The 27571-nt window shown below is 43.8% G+C and overlaps 1 protein-coding gene across 2 annotated transcripts; it reads left to right on the forward strand.

The window, feature by feature from the left end:
• The first annotated feature begins 12834 nt into the window (after positions 1-12834).
• Positions 12835-25995, forward strand: spint1b (serine peptidase inhibitor, Kunitz type 1 b). 2 transcript variants are annotated; one of them, XM_021611488.3, is made up of 10 exons: positions 12835-13899; positions 14623-14780; positions 15207-15348; positions 21427-21597; positions 21751-21783; positions 21966-22097; positions 23115-23165; positions 23439-23609; positions 24238-24297; positions 24998-25995. In XM_021611488.3, the coding sequence occupies exons 1-10, from the start codon at positions 13452-13454 to the stop codon at positions 25180-25182; spliced, it is 1551 nt and encodes a 516-aa protein (XP_021467163.2). In that variant the 5' UTR covers positions 12835-13451; the 3' UTR covers positions 25183-25995. The 2 variants fall into 2 exon arrangements, with proteins under 2 accessions (XP_021467163.2, XP_021467164.2); XM_021611489.3 differs by having other exon boundaries at positions 12900-13866.
• Positions 25996-27571: the final 1576 nt, after the last annotated feature.

Raw genomic sequence — 27571 nt, forward strand, 5'->3', positions numbered from 1 at the left:
CCAGGAACAATAGCTTCTGCCTTGGCAGCAGCTAATGTGGATCCATAATAGACACAAATGCAAAAGCTCCTTTAGCTGCCAAATACATTAAATATCAACTGTTTAATTTACACAGTTTAAAAGTAGACTTAGTGATATGATGTAATTAATAGAGTTGGCCAACTTCCTGCTTACGGACATCATCAACAACAACAACATTCCACAACCATTGGATCTTTACAAATGATGCCTTCCCTTGAAGCATGAATGCAGTAGGAGGAGACAATCGTAGTCGTGGCAGATTCAGATTAGAATTGTATTATTGTTGATTGTTCAGCCTGTTGGGCCTGGTCCCAGATCTATTTGTGCTATCATGTCAACTCAGTTTGTCACTCATTGTCATGCCAACGAGCGGACATGATAGCACAAACAGATCAGGGACCAGGCTAGTCACCTGCAGTGTTTGATGTTGTTACAACATGTATGAATAGGAACTACACTATCAACCTGAACATTTACGCTCTGACAAAAAAACATGGTTGACATGAACTAAGTGTAACTATGCAGGTATAGGTCTGACCTTTGACCTGTGTCCTTGTATACTGTGTCACGATGTGGGCTTTTGGGTGTATAACATGGCTCCCCCTTCTCTCTCTCTCTCTCTCTCTCTCTCATGTCAGGTTTTACATCGGTCATAAATACCATGCAGTATTGAGGGAGAGATTCTACCTGTCACGGCTCCCGCCGAAGGTGGCTACCCTGCCTGTTCGGGCGGCGCTCGGTGGTCTTCGTCACCGCCACCGATCCCTTTTCCCTTGTCTGTTGGTTTAGTCTTATTAGTTGCACCTGTTTCTTTTGTGTTTCTTGATTTCTGGTCTATGTAAGCCTGTTAGGCCCGCTTAGGGTTGTGCGGGATTATTTTGTGTTCGCTGTCGGTTGTGGTTGTATTTTTTCTCCGGATCGTTTTGTCCTGTGTGTTTGGGCTGGTCAGTGTTTCTGCGCCCTGTGTTTGGCGTGACCGTTTTGTGCCCGGAGAAATTAAATCATCTATTATTGAACCCTCTGCTCTCTGCGCCTGACTCCTACCTTCCACGCCTAGTAACGCGTGACACTACCAGAACAAAAAGCTTCTCTTCGTTCAAAACTCCTAATCCCCAAAATGGGAGAACTAAACAATATTTATATTTTTGAGAGTGTGGGAATGGTCCGTGGACACTTAAGGGACAGTTATGACGAGTGTGTTTCATTTGTGATCTCATGAAGGACAGGAAACACATATAACTGTATCTCTTAAAGTGTACTTTTCCCAGCTGTCTGATTTACATCTAAATATTGTGAAACTTATGTGATTAAACATTCAACTATTTGTGAAAAGATGTAATGTTATGTTAACTTTCTAAATGAGAGTATGGATTTTCATATAAAGATCAACTAGTCAGTGGCCACACCCCCGTGAGCCCAGACATCACATTAGGCGTCATAGAACCACACTTTCTTCCCAAGAGTTTAAAACCCACTTCCTACAAAATATACATTAAGTCAGAGAACGCCGGGACAGAGTCCCCACGTTGGAATGGCTACAATTGAGATCATTAGACCATACAGCTGTAGTTTTGGCTACACAGCTGGAAATGGTTCAACTCTGACACTATCGATCACCACAGAATAAGAGCAAATCTTAGACATATAATTACTAGTCTGCAGCTAGAAATGACGTAAATCTAGAACGAGAATACCGACAACCGCCAAAGCATTTATCTATTAGAACATTTCCGAATGGTACTCTGAAGTATGCATTCTAACCACCTACAACCACGAAAGACATTGTGACTTCTGGGAAAGTTAACCAGGAACTGGATTCCAACATAGAAGAAAACAACGACATACGGCGTAAATATATACATTGCAATTATTCTCGAAGGATTACGATAGCAGTGATTATAATTATCCACTGTGTGTAGTGAATTCATTTAGTCTTTCTCAGTCCCCACCCCTTTCCTTTGTCTACCAATCCATCATATCGGCTCGGGATCTTTTCTTTGTATCATGTAGTAACGGAAATATCTACTGTTTGTTTGTTATGTAATTCTGTGTGATTATTTATGTTAGTTAGTAAATAAATAATTAAGCCAATTTGTATATTGCTGATTCATTATAGAAACGATGGTTTGTGCAGATATCCAAGGGTTTGCGTCGTTCAGTAATGAGAACTGATGAGGTAATAATAATAATTCATTAATAAGCGACTGGTTTGATCAGATATTAAAATATCTGAAGAGTTATATTCAGGGAATTATAATTCTAACTCTAAACCTTTTCCTGTGGTGCCCCGACTGCCTAGTTAATTAATGTTTACATGATTAGTTTAATCACAAAATAATTAAACTAAGATATTTTATTTGATAATACACAGTCTTCCCATTTAATGATAGTCCAGACACGACAACTGTTTCCCAATGTTCTTTGTGGGCATCTATCCTTCTCCACAACCTTCTGGTGTTACATAGTACCAGTGTACATCCCACATGGCACCCTATCCCCTCCATTGTGCACTGCATTAGTGCACTAGGTAATAGGTGCCATTTTCTTACATGAACCTACACCTGCAGCAAACAGCCAATAACATTACTCATGCTTGCTTTCTTTGTCTTTGTTTGAGACCTTTGTCACAGGTGTAAGGTGATCCATGTGTGTACGTATAGCATAACGTAAGACAATATGGCTTATCGTCCGGCTCATAATTTGACACCTTTACAGCAGTTGACAGACAACAAAGGTCCAGGGATTACAGGTAGAGACAAGTTAGCCAACGACCACCTCAACAACCACCAACTGATACAAATGAGCTTGTTTTTTTGTGTTTTATAATATCACATAATATCACATACAGTATGTACCGTTTTATATATTGTATCATATTACAGTAAAGAGCATACCTTCACAAAATGATATGGCCTATATAGACTGTTTCCCTAACTGGATTAGAGTGTAATATCTTTCTTCTCAGTGTATTTTTCTCCTAACCATACTGTATCTTTCTCCTTACTGTAGTTATTGTACACGACTGTCTATCTTTGACAGATACATTTCAACGGCTCTTATCTAACCATGGAGGAGTGATCGGGAGTTACACTTCAGGGAAAGATGGATGCAGTTGGATACCTGGGTGGCAAATTGTCACGGATCCCCCGGTACTGCTGCTCATTCCGTGCACCAATACCGGAGGTCTATGTCACCGGCCTCTAGGTGTCATTGAACTGTTTCATTATGCACACCTGGTTCCCATTTCTCTTGATTAGTGATTGTATAATTGTTCCCTTTGTTCACCATTGTCTTGGTCAGTTATTGTTCCCATGTCTGTTGGTCTTGTGAATACCTGTGCTTTGTTGTTTCGGCAGCTGTTTCGACGCCACCGCAACTTTGGCAGCTGCAACTGACCCGTCCGACGACAACGCAACTTTGGCAGCTGCAACTGGCCCGTCTGATGCCGCAACTTCAGCAGCTGTAACTGGCCCATTTGACGCTGCTGCAACTTTGGCAGCTGCAACTGGCCCGTCCGGCGCCACTGCAACTGGCCCGTCCGACGCCGCAACTTCGGTAGCTGCAACTGGCCCGTCCGGCGCCGCTGCAACTGACCCGTCCGGCGCCGCTGCAACTGGCCCGTCCGGCGCCGCTGCAACTGGCCCGTCCGGTGCCGCAACTTCGGCAGCTGCAACTGGCCCGTCCGACACCGCAACTTTGGCAGCTGCAACTGGTCCGTCCGGCGCCGCTGCAACTGGCCCGTCCGACGGTGCAACTTCGGCAGCTGCAACTGGCCCTGACCAACCCACACCACGTCCCTGTGGTCGTCCTCGAGGCTGGTGTTGTTCCGCTGCTAGTGCAGCGGTCGGGGTTTGGTACTGTCACGGATCCCCCCGGTACTGCTGCACATTCCGTGCACCAGTACCGGAGGTCTATGTCACCGGGCTCTAGGCGTCACTGAACTGTCAATACGCACACCTGATTCCAATTCCCCTGATTAGTAATTGTATAATTGTGCCCTTTGTTCACCATTGTCTTGGTCAGTTATTGTCCCCATGTCTGTTGGTCTTGTGAATACCTGTGCTTTGTTGTTTCGGCTTTCGTGCTGCGCATTTGTTATTACGGGTCTCATCCCGTGTATTTATTAGGGGTGTAACAAATTTGTTTACAACCCTGTTAGTGAGGATTTCTCCTTTGCCAAGATAATCCATCCACTTGACAGGAGTGGCATATCAAGAAGCTGCTAAACAGCACGCTCATTACACAGGTGCACCTTGTGCTGGGGAATGTAATGTTAATTTCTCTACCATAAGCCACCAACATTGTTTTAGAGATTTTGGCAGTACGTCCAACCGGCCTCACAACTGCAGACCACGTGCAACCACGCCAGTCTAGGACCTCCAAATCCGGCTTCTTCAGCTGATGGAAACTGAGGAGTATTTCTGTCTAATGAAGCCCTTTTGTGGGGGAAAACGAATTCTGATTGGCTGGGCCAGGCTCCCAAGTGGGTGGGCCTATGACCTCCCAGTTCTATCCATGGCTGTGCCCCTGCCCAGTTATGTGTAATCCATAGGTTAGGGCCTAATGCATTTATTTCAATTGACTGATTTCCTTAAATTGGGGTATCGCCAGTCACTCACCCCCGGAAGTAGCTGTCCATTCACCGCTATCACTTGCGCTGCGGCGGCTTTCAAGTTTGGATCCGCCCACTGGGCCGTCTCGAATTGACCCCTGAGTTGGCCCCCAGCGGGGGTCTCGACTGGCCCCTCGAAATCACGGAGGGGAGGGGGGGTCGGGTTCCGGCGGGGGGGGGGGGGGGGGGGGGGGGTCGGGTTCCGGCGCCCCCTCCGACTCCGATTCCGGACCTGTAGATACAGGTTGGTCAACGGTATCAAACACATTAAACATATGGAAAGTACATGTATGACTCCGTTCCATTAATTCCATTCCAGCCATTGCAATGAACCTGTTCTCCTATAGCTCCTCCCACCGGCCTCCACTGATTCCGGACTGGCTGGCAAAGAGACCCTATGCAATAGTTGGTTCCTCCTTTCGTTCCAGTTCTTTTCTACCCCTCATAAAGATCATCATAGATCACCTCTCAAGAGGCCGAAATAGCACCTTCTCACACCCTGTGTGAACTAATCGGAAAGCAATTATCCAATTAGTCCTAAATAAATTCAGAATGATGTGGATTGACTTCAAATTCCTAATTCCTAATATTTTCTGTATTCTGTATTCCTCCATGGTTGGTTTCATTGACTTTCCCTTTAATGCTGCAGTATGTAACGTTTTGGGCGACCCGACCAAATTCACATAGAAATGTGTGTTATAGATCTGTCATTCTCATTGAACGCAAGTCTAAGACTTTAATGCTTCCCGTTCTTAAGTTTAGTTTCTGCATCTTTTACTTTCAATTTTGTACACCAACTTCAAACATGAAAAATATATATGTTTGGTTATGGAAATTATATTTCACAGCGGTTTAGACGGTAAAGCGATTCTCTACTCTATACTTGCTGGTTTTGGCACAAACTGAAATTAGGCGAACTATTCGAATTTTAGCAACCAGGAAATGGCGGAGCGATTTCTGCATAGAGCTTTTTTAACTGCCCCTAATTGACACATGTTTCATCTACAACTTCAGAGTCCATTGGAGAAGATCAGCTTGAGCAAAGTGAGGTGTAGAATCACTGATCTACAAAATAATAGTATTACCTCCCATATAATAGGTTTTGTGCAATCAAGATTTGCAGAGCTAAATCAAATTAAATCAAATTTTATTGGCCACATACACATGGTTAGCAGATGTTAATGCGAGTGTAGCGAAATGCTTGTGCTACGCCTCCCTTCTCAGGCGATACTCCTGCCAAACCCACCTGCACAACCAGAAGTTGATAGATTGATTGGAGACGGCTTGTATCATTTACAGAACATTTCCTAGGATTTTCTACCAGCATCAATACAAAATATTGCTAGAAATACGGTTAAAAGCACAATGGCTCCATTTCCGGACCAAAAGACGGGCCCTAGAAAAGCAATAAACCCCTTCACACACACACACACACACACACACACACACACACACACACACACACAAACACACCACACACACACACACCACACACACATCCATTTTAAATTAAGATCCCTTTATTGTCCATCGGATCCAATGTCCAACAAAAATATCAGCAGAGGTTGGAGCAGCTGGCTGCCACATCGCTGCTTGCTTAGCGAGTACCGCTTCCTCCTGATTTCGACTCACACCCAGGAGGGACCCTCTGCCTTGCTAGGACACGTGACCACCCTCCATGTACACTGAGTGGACAAAGCATTAGGAACATCTTCCTAATATTGCATTGCGCCTCCTTTTGCCCCCAGAACAGCCTACATTCTGGCCCATGTTGACTAGAGTACTTCCCACAGTTGTGTCAAGTTGGCTGGATGTCCTTTCGGTGGTGGACCATTGTTAATGCACAGGGAAAACTGTGTGAAAAACCTAGCAGCGGTGCAGTTCTTCACATACTCAAACCATTGCGCCTGGCACCCTGTTCAAAGGCAATTAAATATTTTGTCTTGCCCATTCACCCTCTGAAATTGCACACATACACAATCCTTGTCTCAATTATTTCAAGGCTTAAAAATCCTTCTTTAACCTGTCTCCTCCCCTTCATCTACACCGGTGGTTCCCAAACGTTTTATAGTCCTGTACCCCTTCAAACCTTCAACCTCCAGCTGCATACCCCCTCTGGCACCAGGGTCAGCACACTCTCACATTGTCACGTTCGTCGTAAGAATTATCGGACCAAGGTGCAGTGTGATATGGTTTCCACATGTTTATTTACTGAAATGCACAATAACAATAAAGAATGAACGAAACTTCACGACAATGGAGTGCTAACAGACAACTACACATAAACAAGATCCCAAAAACACAGGTGGGAAAAATAACTACTTAAATATGATCCCCAATTAGAGACAATGGTTACCAGCTGCTTCTAATTGGGAATCATAAAAACACCAACATAGAAAAAGAAACTAGAACACAACATAGACATAGATATACTAGATCACTCCCTAGTGACCTACTACGCCCTGACCTACTACACCATAGATAAACAATGGCTCTCTATGGTCAGGGCATGACACAAATGTTGTTTTTTGCCATCATTGTAAGCCTGCCACACACACACTATACAATACATTTATTAATCATAAGAAAGAATGAGTGTGAGTTTCTTATAGAACCAGGGCACAAATAATATGTGGCGTACAGCAGGTCAGCCTACAGGGGGAGACTCGTTGAGGCCTGGTGGCAGACAGAATCTACATCACGAGGCGATGGCTCCCTCTGCTGGACGTGCCAAGTCTCGACGTGCTCTCCGGACAGGACTAATTGGGGCTGATTGTGGTTGGTGATAAATCAAGGGCTGATTGCTCACCAGCTGTACGAGTCCAATAAAGCTGCCAGAAGTGCAGCACACAAGGGAAGGGACTGGGGGAAGAAAGGTGACTTCTGTATAGTTGGAGACGGTGCCTGAGCTAAAAGGAGTTGGTTCTGTTTTTGTGCCCGACAGGATACAGCAAGACCCAGAGCCCAGAAGACGGTATCCCGGAGAGGGTGTCATGGGGGAGACCTATCCTTTTCTTTTGATTTATTATTTAAATAAACACCCTTGAAGCTAATCCTACTCTGTCCATGTCTGATCTGTGTAAACGTCTTGACTAAACCCCCTGGTCTGCCACAAGTTCCCAGGTAGATGGAGATTAAAAGAGGTGTTTTGAGTGTGGCGCCCGGGGGCACATTGCCTGGAATTGCCCAGCTCGAGAGTATTCGATGCCATCAGCAAGCCCCGGAGGCGTGGTAGTTCACGGCGTGACCCACCATGTCACCTCCTGTTGTTCGCACCACGAATCAACTGCACCCATGGTCCCGGTAAAGATTGACGGACACGACATGGAAGCTCTATTAGACTCTGGAAGTATGGTTACGCTCATAACCACAAGCCTGCTGAACCAGGAGACTGAAGGTGGTAGGGAGATGTCCATTTCCTGTGTTCACCTTGACACAAAGCAGTATCCAACCATATGGACCAACATCGTGACACAACAAGGGAGCTGCCAGATGATGGTGGGTGCAGTACCAGAGTTGCCGGTACCTCTCCTAGTGGAACGGGATTGTCCGCTGTTCGCGGCCCTATGGGGGCACGAGCTGAAGAAAAAGATACGAGCTGGCGGAAGAAGAGAGCGGGGACGACCCTGAGCGTCTGAGTGGCCCGGAAGCAACCGGTTGACCAACCTGTATCTACAGGTCTGGAGTCGGAGTCAGAGGGGGCGCCGGAACCCGACCCCCCCCCTGGGGACCACTGGAGTAGCCCAGCCTCCCCCTCTTCGATTTCGAGGGGCCAGTCCCCCGCTGGGGGCCAACTGAGGGGACAATTCGAGACGGCCCAGTGGGCGGATTCGAATTTGAAAGCCGCCGCAGCGCAAATGATAGCGGTGGATGGACAGCTACTTCCGGGGGTGAGTGACTGGCGATACCCCAATTTCCAAATCAAGAATAACCTTTTGTATCAGGTGTCCTGCCAACAGGGGGAACGTCAAGAGGTATTGTTGCTTCCCTGACGGTACGTGGGAACCTTTCTTCAGCTGGCCCACACCCACCTGTTGGGGGCGCACCTGGGAAAGGAGAAGAATGGATCGCCGCCCGGTTCCACTGGCCCGGGATGAGGAGGGCCGTGCAAGACTACTGTCACAGCTGCCCGGAGTGTCAACTCACTGCCCCAAAAGCGCACTTCCGAAACCCACTGGTCCCCCTACCGATCATCGGGGTGCCCTGTAAACGCATTGCCATGGACATAGTTGGACCCCTGGTAAAAACAGCACGAGGACACCGATGCATCCTGGTGATAGGAGATTATGCCACCCGGTATCCTGAGGCCATTCCCCTACGGGCGGCATCCAAGGGAATCGCCCAGGAGCTGTTCCACCTCTTTAGCCGGGTGGCCATCCCGAACTAAATCCTGACAGACCAAGGTACTGAGTTTATGTCCCGCCTAATGAAATATTTGTGTGCTCTCCTGCAGATCAAGCAGATCCGGTCTTTCACCCGCAGATGGATGACCCCACAGACGGATGGACTCGTCGTGAGGTTCAATAAAACGACAGGGTGTTGGTATTAATCCCCACGGATGAAAGTAAGTTCCTGGAGACATGTCACGGACCATACGAGAAGCTGGGACCCGTCAATTAACGAGAGGACAGCCTTGGCCGTGTTTTGGTCGAGACCCAGGACGCCAACGGTACCAGTGGTGGTCCCGAGCATTGAGGACCTCGACCCGGCCCAGAAGCAAGAGCTCAGGGAGCTCATCGATCGAAACATGGCGGTGTTCTCTGAGAAGCCGGGCCTCACGACCCTCATTGAACACCACATCCGTACCCGGCCCGGGGAAACGGTACGAAAACGTCCGTATCGGATTCCGAAGGCCCGAAGGAAGGCCGTGAAGCAGGAACTGGAGGCTATGCTGAGGATGGGGGTCGTTGAAGAGTCCCACAGTGCCAGGTGCAGCCCCATCGTGTTGGTGCCCAAACTGGACTGTAGCCTGTGCTTCTGTAATGACTTCTGGGGTGTGAACAACATCAGCTTGTTCAACGCCTACCCCATGCTGAGGGTGGACAAACTCATTGACCGATTGGGAAAGGCCTGGAACATCAGCACCCTTGACCTGACCAAAGGATATTGGCAGGTACCGTTGACAGCCTTCTCCCAGGAGAAGACAGCGTTTTCGACACCAGATGGACTATATCAGTACCAGGTGCTCCTGTTCGGTCTCCATGGAGTCCCATCCACATTTCAGCACCTGATGGACAAAGTACTTCGACCCCACCAGCAGTACACAGTGGTCTATCTGGATGATATCATCATCCACAGCCAAGGTTGGGAAGAGCAACTGACATGCTTCCAGGCGGTGCTGGACGCGCTCAGGAAAGCCATGTTGACAGCGAACCCCAAGAAATGCAAACTAGGGTTTGAGGAGGTGGGGTATTTGATTAAATACCTGGGGTATTTGATCGGACGGGGGAACGTCAAGCCCCAGGAGAGGAAGGTTCACGAGGTATGTGACTTGCCCGTTCCACGCACCAAGACCCAGGTCAAGTCCTTCTTGAAACTTGCAGGATACTATAGCCTGTTAATCCCCAACTCTGCGGCTATGGCTTCCCCCCTCACCGATCTAACCAGGGCTGCCTCCCGAAAACAGTGAAATGGACGGACGAGACAGAAGTGGCGCTCAGGCGCCTGAAGGAAGCACTGTGCTCCCATCTGATTCTTGTAACGCCCGATTTCCAGGTGCCGATGTTGGTCCAGATGGATGCATGTGACACGGGACTAGGGGCTGTTCTGTCCCAGATACACAACAGGGAGCACCCCATCATATACATAAGCCGAAAGCTAATACCTAGAGAGAAAAAGTACTTGATTGTTGAGAAAGAGTGTCTAGCGGTGAAGTGGGCGCAAGACACTCTCAAGTATTACCTGTTAGGTACCCACTTCACCCTGGTAACTGACCATGCTCCCCTGGTCTGGATGTCCAGGGGAAGGGACACAAATGATCAGGTCACCAGGTGGTTCTTGTCCCTTCAACGCTTCTCTTTTTCTGTTGTGCACAGGTCAGGGGCGAAGCATGGAAACGCAGATGCCATATCGAGAAGAGTAACATACACTGACGACAGCCCCTTCCCCGACTGAGCTTAGGTGGGGTGGCATACAGCAGGTCAGCCACCAGGGTGAGACTCGTCGATGCCTGGTGGCAGACGGAGTCTACATTACGAGGTGATAGCTCCCTCTGCTGGACGTGCCAGGTCTCGACGTGCTCTCCGGACAGGACTAATTGGGGCTGATTGTGGTTGGTGATAAATCAAGGGCTGATTGCTCACCAGCTGTACGAGTCCAATAAAGCTGCCAGAAGTGCAGCACACAAGGGAAGGGACTGGGGGAAGAAAGGTGACTTCTGTATAGTTGGAGACGGTGCCTGAGCTAAAAGGAGGGAGTTCAGTTTTTGTGCCCGACAGGATACAGCAAGACCCAGAGCCCAGAAGACGGTATCCCGGAGAGGGTGTCATGGGGGAGACCTATCCTTTTCTTTTGATTTATTATTTAAATAAACACCCTTGAAGCTAATCCTACTCTGTCCATGTCTGATCTGTGTAAACGTCTTGACTAAACCCCCTGGTCTGCCACAAATAATATAATAATAATCTATCATTTTGCCATCTTACATATAAAACCTTATTTGTTAATCGAAAATAACTCTCGCTGCCTATATCATTGCATAGTGCAGAAAATACACAAGAGTTCAGGGGCCTTGCTTTAACAAAGTTAACCATTTTCATTGTAGTGTCCAAAACGTCTTTCGAGCTGTCAGGCATTCCCTTGGCAACAAGAGCCTCCAGGTGGATGCTGCAGTGTACCCAAGAGCCTCTCGGTGGATGCTGCAGTGTACCCAAGAGCCTCTCGGTGGATGCTGCAGTGTACCCAAGAGCCTCTCGGTGGATGCTGCAGTGTACCCAAGAGCCTCTCGGTGGATGCTGCAGTTTACCCAAGTGGCGTCGGGAGCAACTCCCTGTCATGGCTTTTGCGCCATCAGCACAGATACCAACATGAGCAGCAGCTAGGTTTGGCTACAAACAGACCGTTATTGGAATTCCCCCAAGAGAGTAACGGTTAATGTGATTGGATGTTAATTATTTGACTAGGCTACCTCTATTTGACATTGTGTTGATAATTTGCTGTTTTTGGCAGTGAAACAATGCTACTCAGGCAAAGAAAAAAACTCACCCAAATGTATAGCCCTGTTGGGAAATATAGATGGACTGTTTGAAAATGTGAAGACACATTTTTATTTGGGGTACCCCAGTTTGGGAATACCTAATCTACACTGACGGAAGTGACATCAATAAGATATCATTGCGTTCCCCTGGATTCAACTGGCCAGTCTATATCATGGAAAGAGCCGGTGTCGTTAATGTTTTGTACACTCAGTGTCGTGCATACAAAAGAAGATGAAAAAAAAGACCACACAATGTCTCTTTGTCTCTTGACAATACAATGTGCAGTGTTACTAGACATGTCTGCCTGTGGAATCAAAGACCAACTGTTTTAGGACGTCAATCATTCTAAGGCATCTAAACCATTAACCACTTTCATAAGAAAAGGTAACAATGAACAAGAGTTTTCATACAGGCTGTGTCGTCATGCCTAGTTAAATAAAGGATAAATACAAATAAAAATAAAATACCATCTTTGAAAAAATGGGTCCAAAAGGGTTCTTCAGCTGTCCCCATTGGAGAACCCTTTTGGGTTCCATGTAGAACCCTCTGTGAAAATGACTATTCTACGTGGAACCCAAAAGGGTTCTACCTGGATCCAAACATGCATTTTTTCCCCCTAATATATGCTAGATGATGAACATTTTCGCGTGAATATTTATTGGAATAAGGGACGTGAAAGGAGTAGAGGCTGGGGTGTATTATTGAAGTAAAAATCATTTCACCTCTAAAAGTGTTATTCCAAGTTTTGTTGGAAATGATTGTGCACAAAATAAATACACATGACACATTATTTATTGGCAAGAAAATGACAAATGGTTTATTGAAAAATGACATTATATATTGACAATAGAGGAGGGATGTTGAAGTCAGGAAATACAAAGGGCCCCCAGCCTGATGTGACAGAAGCAACAGTCCACCGAAACTCTACCGCCCACATCAACGTCAGTACAACATTTCACTTCCTGGATTTTACAGGTATGACACACCCATAGAGATAGATAGAGTATTCATCATGGACATTACCCCTGAGGGATTCCACCATGCTTACGCCATTTCAAAGTAACCTAGTCAACTGGATGGGGTTTCCTATGGGTTGTTGTAAACCTCAATGGCGCTGCACATGCGTTCACCGACGATATAATAGCACAGATATATATGAGTCCTCTATCTATCTCTATGGACACACCTGAGAATTTTGTTTAAGTTAAATTGTTGGCCTTTCTTGCGAATGAAAACACCCAACATTGCTGAGTGATTTAATCGCGTGAGGTACTCTCTTTACTTGGATTCTAAACAAGGAACACAGAAATAAGATTATAGCCTATCTTGTTTGTTTTTCAGCAAAATACATACGTATTGCTATAACCCGTGTTGTTGGTCGACTATTGAACTCATTTCATGTCGCACGTTCTGTGTTGGAAATTCATGGAATATCGGTTTGTTTTAAATTAAATAAGGCATTTTGGAGACGGAATGGGCGTTGAACCTTTGTCCAAATAGTGTTTATAGGAGTAATTCACACGGAAACCGAGAGGAAACATAAAACAACACTTGACTGCATTTACCTTCGTTGTGTCGTAGGCTATTGTTCGGTAGGCTACGTCTTTCAAGTAACGGCAATAATGACGGCTCTGTGTATTGGGTCAATATTAGGATCCGCGCTGTTGCTCCTGTCAATAGTCTGCCAAGACAACGCACAGGTTACAAATGGAGAAGGCTGCGCCGGGAATTTCAATGTGGGCAATGTAAACTTTGTGCTAGACACTGAAGACTCTGTCAAAGAAGGAGCCAGTTTCATCTCGTCCCCAACTATAACCCAAGCTGAAGACTGTGTTGACTATTGTTGCCAAGACCCCAATTGCAACTTGGCTCTGATTGAGAATGGTGCAGAGAAAGGCTCGGTTAAAACATGTTTTCTGTTTAACTGCCTGTACAAGAGAGAGTATGTCTGCAGGTTTGTGAACAAAGTGGGATTCACAAATTACATTTTGGACTCCGTCTATGAAGATTACCTGGGAGGACCCGAAAGCACCCGTGGTAAGATCAAGACTCGACTCACTCCAGTTCCAGGTAGTCATTGCTTTATAGTCTTGTAGGCCTACGAACCAGTTTCCCAGACACACATGAATAAACATAGTCTTGAACCAAGCATGTTTAATGGTGATTTAAATCGTCAATCAGGAGTTGAAACAATAAAGTATAGTCCCCACCTCTGTTCCACTAACAAGCTGGAGAAATGGAGCCACTCTCAAATTCATTGACAGAGCTATGGATGCAAGGACTGACCAGCCATGATATCAACATTATAGTTTGTATCATGTTTTGAGGCTATACAGGGTTGGTTTGCATTTACTTTGTATACAAACATTGGAGTAAAACATGCTTATATTTTGGGTTCTGATGGGGTACAACAGTTGACCTAAGCATGAGCTATTTTAAGTTGTGTTCTTCAAGAGTCAATTCATATTGTTAATTTATATGTCCAAAAATCTATTTATCTATTGCAGATTTCTCATTTTTAAAGAGATTTTTCTTCCAGTACTATAGGCTAAATCTAGAAACCAGCCCATCAAAGCCCATTCTTACTGATAATTACTAATACTAACCCCCACAACCTAAATGTTATCCACCCCATCTCCTGCTTGTGTCCTACTGTGATTTATTTTGTGTGTGTTTGGTGCTGGGACAGGAAAAAATTAAGAATCTCAGTGCAAATATATTTATTATGATTATGATTATTATTATGATTGTTTTGATGGTAATTATTTTGCTGATTGGTATGGCTGCTCTCAGGTGATGAGGATAAGTTCCCCACTGCCAAAGCGGGCCGGGACATCGTGGTCCAACCCAACGACACGGTGACATTGAATGGCATTGAGAGCTGGGATGACAAAGTGATAACTAGCTACAAGTGGAGCCTTGTGAAGGGGGACAGCACGGTGGAAATTACGGTGAGGACATCAACCGTCATCCTCACAATAATAACAATGCTACACATTATTATCCCAGAGGGGAAATAGTCTTGGGAACATAGTATCGCTGAATTAAAAAAATGAGTACTATACATTACACGCTCAACACATACTCTTCATCATCATACCCTAATTTTCTTCATTAGCCAATGTATAATCTATTGTTGTTATTCAGAACAGTGCTTCATGTTTTAATGGTGTGGTCTTGCTGCCTGGTTAAAAATACAGAATATATATGCACATTTGCCTTCAAATGTCTTTGTGAGTTTAATAATCTGAATAAAAACACTGATCAAGCATTGGTCCAGCTTAAATGCTTGTTTTCATATAGATAGATGGATGGATAGAAATGTAAAAGTCAGGTATGGGCACAGTTGTATTCTTCTCTAATCCTTTTTCTTCCAGAAAACAGACCTGAAGGATCAGGTGATGCTGAGCAACCTGAAACCTGGGATGTACGTCTTCCAGCTAAAGGTCACCGACTCCAGCAACCAATCAGCCATGGATAAGGTCTCTGTCCTCGTCCTCACTCCAGAACAGTCTGAGGGTGAGTACTGAATTGTGGCCATGTAAAATGTCCATGTTATTAAACACTGAGTATGTGTTTCAAAGCTGTCAATAACTAGGTTTCCAGCCAACCTTTTTACGTCCGATTTAAAAACAGGCCTGATGGAAACAGACAATTTGTCGGTAAACTTTCCAAATGTCGACAAAACAAAGAACATTAGACGAGGCATGTCGGTAAAATGTATTATGTGAGAAATGTCAGTGGAAACGCTTTTATGCGCAAATATTGATATAATAACCATAATCATATGGAAGTAAACTTGGAGTCACACGATATGTTGTGTGGTCCGGTCCTCCCACTACGACCTGGGAAAGCATGCAGTTTATTAGGCTCCCGAGTGGTCTAAGACACTGCAACGCAGTGCAATAGGTGTCACTGCAGTCCGGATTTGGCCGGGGTAGACCCTCATTGTAAATAATAGTTTGTTCTTAACTGAGTGGCCTAGATAAATAAATAAATGAGGTTACAGAGGAAATAAGTTATGATGAACTTCACAGGGGGGTGAAAGTGCAAGGTGATGCGCTTGATGCTCCTTTCCAAATAAATATCGAGGGTCTGATTGTGGTGACATGATGATCGATGCTCGGCTGCCATTTGACAAATTTTAAAATAATCTCTGTCTTTTGTCCATAATCTCATGTAGGCTATACCCACACTGTAGCTGTAATCTGTTGGCTGGAACGCACCTGCTAATACCTGAGTGTGAACACTCGCTATATAACGCAATTTTCTTTTTGTATCAGTAGAGTTGAAAATGTGATGGAAACACATTTAACTTATATTTTTTAGTAGGAACTTGGGAATTTAACTTCGTCATTTTTATGTGCACTGTCATCATGCACAGCCTTTATATGCCACAAGTCAATTTGATGGAAACTTGTCTCTAGGGAAAATGCTTTTTTTTTTTTACATTTTAGAATATTCACATACATTTTTATTTATTTTATTTGACCTTTATTTAACCAGGCAAGTCAGTTAAGAACAAATTCTTATTTTCAATGACGGCCTAGGAACAGTGGGTTAACTGCCTGTTCGGGGCAGAACGACAGATTTGTACCTTGTCAGCTCGGGGGTTTGAACTTGCAACCTTCCAGTTACTAGTCCAACGCTCTAACCAATCTTTCGCCAATTAGATGGAATCCTAGCTATAGACCCCAAAATGTAATGGTTTTAGCTAGTTTAAATGTAAGCTGTCCCTCAAGGAGGATGGACCATAGCTTGCCTGTCACTGACACACGATAGCTCAGTTGGTATGTAGCATGGTGCTTGCAACCCCAGGATAGTGGGTTTGATTCCCAGGACCAGCTATAAAAATCTATGCACGCATGACAGTAAGTAGCTTTGGATAAAAGAGTCTGCTAAATTGCATATATTATATATTACACAAGAATGATCATATAGCTTGCCAGTCTGTACAAAAGGTTGCGAAACACTATTCCAGCACACTAGCCTTGTGGATTGACGCACCATTGATATCTATACTGAACAAAAATATAAACTCAACATGCAAAGTGTTTCATAAGCTGAAAAAAATTATCACAGAAATTTTCCATACACAGAAAAAGCTTATTTATCTAAAAATAATTGAACAAATGTCTTTATATTCCTGTTAGTGAGCATTTCCCCTTTGCCAAGATAATCCATCCACCTGACAGGTGTGGCATATCAAGAAGCTGATTAAACAGCATGATCATTACACAGGTTCACCTTGTACTGGGGTCAAAAGGCTGTGCTAAAATGTGTGGTTTTGTCACTACACAATGCCACAGTTTTGAGGGAGCGTGCAATTGGCATGCTGACTGCTGGAATGTCCACCAGCTGTTGCCAGATAATTTAATTTGTATTGCTCAACCATAAGCCGCCGCCAACGATGTTTTAGAGAATTTGGCAGTACGTCCAACTGGCCTCACAGACGCAGACCACGTGTAACCACGCCAGCCCATGACCTCCACATCTGGCTTCTTCACCTGCGGGATTGTCTGAAATCAGCCACCCGGAGAGCTGATGAAACTGGAATATTTCCGTCTGCAATAAAGCCTTTTTGGGGGTTAAAATCATTCTGATTGGCTGGGCCTAGGCCCACCCATGGCTGCGTCCCTGCCCAGTCATGTGAAATCCATAGATTAGGGCATAGTTCTTTTTATTTGATTTGACTGGTTTTCTTATGAACTGTAACTCAGTAAAATTGTTGCATGTTGTGTTACTATTGTGGTTCAGTATAAATGAATGTCATCCTTTGACTGGTCTTTGGTTTCCAGTTAGCTAAGTATAGTCCTCTACCCTGCAGGAGGTTAAGATTGGTGCCACACACACGCCATTTTAATGTGGATCATGTGTAAGCAAAGGTTTACATGAAGGCAGGGCCTTATTTTGTTACTGGTTAACATGGGCTTGGGTTTTAGTTAAAGAAAAATGTACATTTTATTGATGCTTGGGCCAAACAACTTCGATACAGTACTTCAATTGCAATCAACATTATTAGGTGCTCTCAATGGTTTGTGATTCAAATTGTTTATTTTTTGACCATTGACCATTTTTAAGTCAAGCTTGTAGCTTTAAAAATGTGTACTTGACACCCAACACAAGGAGATAACCGTGTGACCACTCCCCTGCCAAGCTAGGATGAGAACAGGTCTGGCGTGATTCACAGTTGAGTCATATCAGCCAGTTTCCCAGGTGAGACCACAGACAGACAGTCAGGCATTCACACAGACAGGCACACACACAGACAGAGACAGACAAAGGTTGACTAGGGTGCCCTAACACAACCCTCTACTTTACTACCGATAGGAGTGGATAAGTTTATTGGCCCAGTCCTCCTTGAAAGTTCCACAGAATGTTGTGTTGCTAATACCAATGAAAAGGTTATGTCACAGACCGGGAGAGATATTTCTACGTGTTTTGGAACATGAAATTGTTTACAGATTGTCAATTTTTGTATCTCGGTAGAAAGAAAGAAAAAAATCTGGAAACTTTACTGACTACAGCAAAGGAAAAGCGGGAAGCCCCCAAAACGGAGTACCAACAGACAGTAGACCAGTGCCAATAGATAGTAGAACTACACAGTAGATGCCACAGCAGGAAGAGCAAATATGGCCATGCAGGGGTTCCAGTGAAATATTTGTTACAAATACAAAACAGTTAGTCAATAGCATCTACTACAACCTATCCCTTTTGGATAACATTTCCCTGTAGTGGAGAGACTTTCTCCAGAGCTTGGGACTACGTTTCTATCTGCAAAAAGATGATTCTGAGAGAATTATCTTTCACGTTCTGAACCCTCATTGGTTTGATTAGTGTCAGCAATTTAGGTCTTGTATTCTTTTGAACTTAACGTGAATTGTGGTATTTTAGAGTACTATTATAGTTAGAGAACATTGAACGGAACAAGACTGTCAATGGAACCTTGAAGTCCTAAGTTCTCGAGGTCATAAATGTAAGGAATTCTATTGAATATACTAACCCACTATACATACACTTGGGATATTGCAGTGTGTGTATCGCTTTGTCCTCCGATCAATGGCCCCTATCACCTTATCTGTGTTTCAGCTAAAAGTCATGTGTATATGTGCTATCACTTAGCGGTTTATCTGAGGTAAACAGTAACTGTCCGCAGGCTTACTGGGTAGGAAGCTCCTCTTTAACTCTCACTGCTGATGCACTGACTTGATGAGGGTCCATAGCCTCTTTCAAATGTTGACAAACTGTTCTTCCACACATTGTCATCTGGGTTGAGTCAGTAAGGGCACACACAGAAATGTTTTGCAAAGTCTTATGAAATTTTAAGGCTTCTTATTGGACAAGTCCAGGTAGTCCCTCCCTCTTTCAGTCCTTTTTTTCTTCCGTATGATGCCGAATGAATGCAACCTATGTCCATGTGATGGGTTGGGCCAACACTTGGTTGGTTGCTATTATAAGGTTTGATAGTATAGATGAATTCATTGTTGCGTTCATATCACTCCATCATAGCTGTGCTGAGTGACCGGTCCAATATGGTAACAAGTGGAAATGCCGGATTAATTCATGTTCAGTGTTAGCCCCTATTTAAGTCAGTTTTGTTGAACGCCTTTGGTAATCGAAACAGTTCCCTTCCTAAGTACCCCTAGAAATCTGAAATGTTTAAATGGGTATAAGATGTATATGACAATTCCACCAAGCCTATCAAAATGAAGGGTAAAGCAATGACTATCTTTTTAAACCTATCCGATTCCTTTGTATTTCCCCTATTCCTAGTGCCTAGGAATAGGGGCTAGGCCACGAAGGCCTGATTTGGAATTCGTAAAGCTATTACGCCTGGCTTCTGTCACGTGCTAGTCGCAGGCCTGGGCAATTCCAGTCCTCGGGGGCCTGATTGGTGTTATACTTTCCCCCAACCCTAGTGAAAACACCTGATTTTAAACTAATTGTATGTTTAATTGAAGATCATGATTAGTTGATTATTGGAGTCTGGTGTGTTAGCTGGGGCAAAAGTGTGACGCCAATCAGGCCCCCAAGGACTGGAATTGCCCAGGCCTGGGCAGGTAGCCTAGTGGTTAGAGCGTTGGGCCAGTAACCGAAAGGTTGCTCGATCGAATCCTCGAGCTGACAAGGTAAACATTTGTCGTTCTGCCCCTGAACAAGGCAGTTAACCTACTGTTCCTAGGCCGTCATTGTAAATACAAATTTGTTCTTAACTGACATGTCTAGCTAAATACATTAAAAAAAATGTTTTTTTTTAAATCAGTCCCCCCGAGGACTGGAGATTCCCAGGCCTGTAAGCTAGTGCCTTGTTGGTTGTCACACTCTCCACTTGTGTCCTTTGTTGTCTAATATATCCCTCCCACTCATGAGGGCCAGACAATGGTGTGTATCTTTATTGAGTGGGAGGGGCACAGCTGACACCTGGTCTGAAATGATTGAAACCCTTGATTTAAAGATGAGCAATAATGACCGTTTATATAATATATTATTCAAATACTGGGCTATATTATATGGGGAGAAATTCTATTTTATATTTTAAGATTGTTTAACAAGTAATATATTTTTTCTCAAAGGTAGGGGTCAAAATGATTGACACCCCTAAAGATTCTTATAAATAGAGTAGTCAAGTCTTTAGTATTTGGTCCCATATTCCTAGCACACAATGATTGTGACTCTACAAACTTGTTGGATGGATTTGCTGTTTGTTTTGGTTGTGTTTCAGATTATTTTGTGCCTAATAGAAATGGGGAAATAATGTATTGTTTAATTTTAGAGACTTTTATTGTAAATAAAGATGTCTACATTAATGTTCGATGCTACCATGATTATGGATAATCCTGAATGAATCGTGAATAATGAGTGAGTTACAGGGATCATACCCCCAAGACATGCTAACCTTCCCTGTTATTGGTAATGGTGAGGGGTTAGCATGTGTTGGGACCTATGATCTTTGCCCCTCTATCTGTTATCAAGGATCTAAAACATTTTGGAACCCCCACTGTATGTTCTATACAGTTCTATCTCAACGTTCTCGAACGATGACTCTCCTGAACACACCCTTGTTGACATTCCACCATGAGCCTAAACGGTGTGCATGGGTAAATGTAAGGGTACGGTCACAGACCTCCTCTAATGGTGGCATTGTTGCCCTGTCGGCTGCAATAAGCATTTTATGGTTGTGGGGTTAAAGGGAAGCACCAACACTGTGTACTGTAGAGCTACAGTATAATGTTAAACAGTTTAGCTGCTCAGGTTGCTGGACTTTGGATAAAAACGATTTTGTTGACATGAGGAAGTGTGTTAAAGGGATAGTACACTCAAAATACACATTGGCGTGAATTTCTACTTACCTTGGCTGTTGTCGACTGACCGAGGGCTTAGACAGTTTTGCATTATGGTAAAACAGAGGGATCCATTATCACGAATAGCTTATATAAATGGCAGGTGCAATACATTCACATTACAGCCATGCTATGTAAAGCATAGATTATTTACCTATGTATCTCATGTAAAGTTGTAAAAAATATATATATATATTTAATCAAACCAATATTAACCCTCCATAATCATCTCTGACTTGTCTGTCTGCTTGCCCAGGTCACTGTCTGGTCCCCAAAAAGGTGGGTCACTGTCGAGGATCCTTCCCTAGGTGGCACTACAATGGTGCGTCAGAGAAGTGCGAGGAGTTCATCTTCGGGGGCTGCAAGGGGAACCGCAACAACTACCTCTCCCTGCAGGAGTGCTCCGACGCCTGCCACGGCGTGTCAGGTACAATGAGATGGAGCGGACTGTCTGCAGCGGGCTGACTGTCTGCAGCGGGCTGTCTGTCTGTCTGCAGCGGGCTGTCTGCATGTCTGCCAGCTGTCTTTTCATATTCTGTCTTGCAAGTTGAATCTATTGTCTCTCGTTTTCATCCTACAGCTGCGTCAGGAAGAAGTATTGTTGTGCCTGAAGGTGAGTAATGCTAATGCTAACATGCAAATTCATGGGCGCATAAACACTTCACAATATAAACACTATACACAACGTAAACACCATTCACCATATAAAAAAAGGTGAATGAACTATGTTTACTTGCATTCGTACATACTATCCACCACATCTCCATTAAGTAAGTGTGTGTGTGTGTGGTTTAGGGGAGGTTTGTGGCTCCCCCTGTAACTCCGGTCAGTTTACTTGTGGCACCGGCTGCTGTCTGGATGAAGACCTGGAGTGCGACACGGTGACTCAGTGCAGCGACGGCTCTGACGAGGCTTCCTGCGACAAACGTGAGTCCACACACAAACATGCACACGGAGGTTTTTACTTAAATGGCTACACGGACTATCTGAGTTTAGCTTTTTGTATTTACATTTTCTTGCACTGTCTCTATGCAAACTCACAGGACTCTACACACTCACGCACACTGATCTCGCTCTCTCTCACACACAACATGCACACACATTTATACTGACTCTACACACTCACGCACACTGATCTCTCTCTCACACAACATGCACACACATTTATACTGACTCTACACACTCACGCACACTGATCTCTCTCTCTCTCACACTCTCACTCTCTCTCACACACAACATGCACACACATTTATACTGACTCTACACACTCACGCACACTGATCTCTCTCACACTCTCACACACAACATGCACACACATTTATACTGACTCTACACACTCACACACACTGATCTCTCTCACACTCTCACACACAACATGCACACACATTTATACTGACTCTACACACTCACGCGCACTGATCTTTCACACACAACATGCACACACATTTATACTAACTCTACCAACACACACACACAATCATATACGGTGCTGCTACTCTGTTTATCGTATCCTGATGCCAATATCTATACACATCTATGTATGTCACTCCAGTATCCCTGCACATTGTAAATATGGTATTGGAGCTGACTTACCCAGTATACTCTATAGCTTCTTACTTACTTGTTGTGTGTTTTTGTTCTACCTTGTGTTATTTTTTGTGCTACATTAATATTGATTACTGCAATGTTGTTGGGTTTAGAGTTTGCAAGAAAGCCATTTCTCTGTACTTGTGCACGTGACATTTACTTGAAACTTATCAACTGCGATGAAAACAAGGAAGTCTGCTAGTCTCAAGTCACTTTACCTCACACATGATCAAAAACATCTTAGTTTTTAAAGAGTGACTCTTAAAAGATTGAGGTACGCTTCATGAATTCAACAAACTCCTAAACGTTCCCATGCTGTGTCTGTACAGCAACATAACATGACGCTTGTTTTGGCAGTGAACCAGACCTTCACTCGTCTGCTGAACATTCATGTGGACAAAAGCCGGGGTGAGTTGATTTTGATTTTCACACCCAAGCTTACTATAGCCCCTTATAAACCCTTACCAAAGCAATACCATTTATCCTTCTACAGCCCTAGTACCCATACCTCGAGCGTATTTACCAGTGACAACGCTAGTGTGCTTAGTATAGTCCCAGCCCTAGATGCCTTGCCCAATCCTAGTTCCCTTACTACAGTCACAACCCAAGTATCCAGCCCACACAGTCCTGTAGTGGACAATACCTTTATCACATCTCTGTCTGTCTTTTGCTCTCTCTCAGCCCGCTGCACCGAGCCCCCCAGGACGGGGCCATGCCGCGCCAGCCACTCCCACTGGTACTATGACCCGCTCAACAGGAAGTGCAATCGCTTCACATACGGTGGCTGTGACGGCAACGACAACAACTTTGACGTGGAGGAGAGCTGCAAAGAGACCTGCAAGGGCGTGACTGGTACAGAACTCTAGGCCTGTATTCCATCTGAGTAAGAGTGCTGGACTAGGATCAGTTTAGCCTTTTAGATCATAATGATTTAAGATTAGGAGGACCTGATCCTAGATCCTGGGCGGCAGGTAGCCTAGGGGTTAGAGTGTTGGTCTAGTAACCGAAAGGATGCAAGATCGAATCCCCGAGCTGACAAGGTAAAAAATCTGCCCTGAACAAGGCAGTTAACCCACTGTTCCTAGGCCATCATTGAAAATAATAATTTGTTCTTAACTGACTTGTCTAGTTAAATAAAGATAAAATAAAAATCAGTACTCCTACTTCGAGACACTCTGAACAACTGAGCTACAGTTTAGGGCTGCGTTCAGCAAAATGTTATGGAATGTTCAGATGTTAAAATATTATTTTCAACTGATCCGCTTCATCGACATGTAGAGGAAGGAATCATGTCAGTTCTATTTATGGTAGTTCTACCTGCAACTGTATTGTTCAACGTAGTGCTATTTTGATCTGCTGTATTTATTGCAGGTCTGTCTCCTTTAAGTCTCTGTGTGGTCAAGCAAAAGTTTTCAAAGGCTTTGAGGTCACGCAGCATGAAGCGTTTATTCTTAATGGCTGGGTGTCTTTTTCTCTATAGAACATGACGTGTTTGCAAGGGGAATGTTTGAACGCTACGAGGAAGAGGAAAGTGAGTCCGGTAAGAACCCGTCTATACCTCCTCCGGGAGTTAGAACCCGTCTATACCTCCTCCGGGAGTTAGAACCTGTCTATACCTCCTCCGGGAGTTAGAACCTGTCTATACCTCCCTCCTCCGGGTGTTAGAACCTGTCTATGCACAGTGCTTGACTTGGGTGGGAGGTCACTGGAGCTGAGTACCAGCACCTCAAATGTTCTACTGATTGAGCTCTTTTATAGAATATTGGCTCAAAGGTATTGTGGAGCTTCTACACCTAACATAAACAGTACTGGAACCTATTTCAGTCCAAGTCGAGCACTGTCTATCTCCTCCACTGTCATCTCTTGTTGTGGAAAAACATGCTGAAAGTTTGTCAGTTGGTCTGCTATGTTATACTTTCCCAGCATTCTCTAGTGTACATAGCCAGATTATATTCCATATACAGTGGGGACATTTGGGCAACTTCACTTTTCCAGAGGAAAGCCCAGAATCTTCCCCTGGTCTCTGTTTAGTTGCCGAAACCAGTGGTTCTCACATGATTCTTCTCGCCTGCATGCACCAATACATCTCATTCAATTATTGGCTTGAAAAGTTGAATCAGATGTGTTATTGCAGGTATGGAACACAAATCCTGTGAGAAAACAACTGGTTTAGACGACTAAACAGATTAAACGCCGGTCTAAACCTTCATCGTGTTGTTTAAATGCTTCTGTTCCTCCAGGCTCCATCGCTATAGCTATAGTGTTATCGGTAGCCATCCTGGCGGTGCTGGCTGCCCTGGGTTACTGCTTCCTGAAGCACAGGAAGGACCGTTCTCAGCACCAGCCCGTGGCCACCAACGTCCCCCATGTGGCTTTCGAAGAACGAGACACCCTGGTCTACAACACTACCACCAAGCCTGTCTGAAACAATTAGCACCTGCCTGGCTTTCAGGACCTTGGTTTATTGTGTTCTTGCGTATACACTGATCTAATCAGAGCGGGACCAGACCAATAAATACACACACTGACCTAACCAGACCAATATACACACACACACATCTCCCACACAGGTCTACAAACTCCAGATGCAGTCAGTAAGTGAGGAATTTAAGCAACATTTCATTTGAATAGAGCTTTGGCTCTTGCTTGGGCTCCTCCTTGGGCTCCTCCTTGGACAACCGGTTTTTGCTTTCACAGAATTTTGCATTAAGGAGTTGATGATATATTAGCATGCTCTGTCACAACCATTCTGCGGAGCTTGAGTGAACGGAAAGTATGAGACATGGGCACAAATCCAAATACTATAACTGTGTGGGCTTTTATAAGTGTGTTTTGTATGGAACACATTCTCAGGGGGGAAGAATTCTGTACTAGGTTTTTCTTACAGATTTTTTTAAGATTATTTTTTTTCTGAAACTTTTATTTATAAAATGTGATTGGTGCTGGGGTTGATGTTTGCATTAGCCATTTTGTTTTGTCATAAATTCATAAGGAATACCAGATTTAAATGTAGGTACCAATAAGTGATCTATGTACATTTTTACTTACTGAAATGATTCTGTTACTAATGTTATGCACCAGGGTGTTTGTATACTCAATTGTTATCATACTGTAATAATTTCTTACTCTAAGTAACAACCATGACCTAGACCGTAAGGTAGGTGTCTGTTTTTTGTAATGTTCTGTTTTTGTGTTTCATGTTTCCTTTTTAACTGTAATAAAATCGTAATTCCACGTTGTGGTGTTTCTATATAATATGTTCTGGTTTAGTCACTAGATGGCGATATTTCACCAATGCATGCACAATATTCCTTGAGCATCATTTGTCAACTCCAAATCAATAGACCCAAACCACTATCCATTAGTATGTAAAATTCTTTGAGTTTGATTAGGAATTACATGCCTGTGGAATAGGAGTAGCCTACGTAGCTACACGTAGCTTGGTCCAGTCACATGCTGTCTTATATTTACGGTATATGGTTGATCAATATCCTTCTGGGATATATCCTCGAAGTAATCTCTCGTTAGAGACATATTTGGTTCTGGGTGCCGATTATTAGTGAAAGCAATCCAAAATTGTCCATATAGAATTTAAATTTTATTGTATGTAACACAATCACCTACTTGTTCTGAATAGGCAAACGCAGTTTGGAATCCTCCCCAAATTTCATAATCAAATGCATAACAAGCCGAAATTACATTATGCCTTCATGATTGCTTTTGACTTAAGCTTGTGTATACTTTCCCCAAGCAATTTGAAGATTCCTGACAGGTCCTGACTTGCGTGGACCTTCCCTTAGTTTGTTTACCTCCAGAATAGGGTCACCTGTAGATGTTAGACTTCCTGCTTGGTAATGCAATCTGAGCTTGTTGCAATGCATTACACAATCCCGGATTTAAATGGAAAAGTGTGTCTTGTGTATAATGATTTGATGATGTATGTGGGCTTCCTGACTAGTGGGTTCAACCAATTAGAGCAGACATCCAGTTAGGGTCAGATGGCCAGGATCAGATATATTTTTTTCCTCCCTCCCAATGGTTTTTATTAAAGGGCCACTGAACAAGCCGATTGGCAAGTGTTGTTCTTTTGCTTATCAGAAAAATTTGATTTCAGTCTTGGTGTGTTTCTTGACTGATTCCCTGTGTGGTTAAAGTTTGTCCCACTTGACACTGTAGCCTATTTAGCCCTTTTCACTTCCTCCAAATCCCCAGAATGAATATAAGAACTCAATAAATCTGTAATTACCTTACAAAACAATGCAGAGGATGTTTTAGTTGCGCAATTTTATATTAACTAAGGTGTTTGGTGCAGTATTTTTCAAGTAAACAAATGTGCGACATGTCTTTGGGAAACAAAGTCAGACTGCTGGGCAGGTCTGTGTACCTGTCTATGCTATTGGATAGAGAGCAATCACCACAGCTGTTCACCCCATGTTAGTGGGCAAATGTACATATTCAAATTAAAACCCAACCTTCATTTACCGTGGTGAAGCGTGGATGTTCCAAACTCCATTTAGACGAGAGTGACTTTATGACCAACATTATCCTATTAACAATTTCTAGTATATTTTCACACTAGAATGACTGTTTCTGTCTCACATTGATGCCACATAGGCCATTTTCGAACGCTCTTGTTGCTTTTTAAAGGCACTCACTCTAAGGTTAGAGTAAGGGGCAAAGGTAATCTGATCGTACTGTAGATCAATGATATATGTTTGACGAACAGGGGCGCTGTTTTGAAACCACACAGCCATTTTGGTACTACATAAAAAATTACAATTCTGGAAGCTATAGATATGCATTTATTCATGTCT

Source organism: Oncorhynchus mykiss, chromosome 8 (assembly GCF_057628025.1).
Source record: "Oncorhynchus mykiss isolate SJ-2025 chromosome 8, ASM5762802v1, whole genome shotgun sequence".
Classification (NCBI taxonomy): domain Eukaryota; kingdom Metazoa; phylum Chordata; class Actinopteri; order Salmoniformes; family Salmonidae; genus Oncorhynchus; species Oncorhynchus mykiss.

Excerpts from the sequence above, each read along its gene's own strand:
- spint1b (XM_021611488.3), top strand. The coding sequence starts at position 13,452 with ATGACGGCTCTGTGTATTGGGTCAATATTAGGATCCGCGCTGTTGCTC. Across the intron at positions 14,781-15,206 it reads ACAGCACGGTGGAAATTACG|AAAACAGACCTGAAGGATCA; the intron begins GTGAGGACATCA and ends TTTTTCTTCCAG. Across the intron at positions 23,166-23,438 it reads TCATGTGGACAAAAGCCGGG|CCCGCTGCACCGAGCCCCCC; the intron begins GTGAGTTGATTT and ends GCTCTCTCTCAG.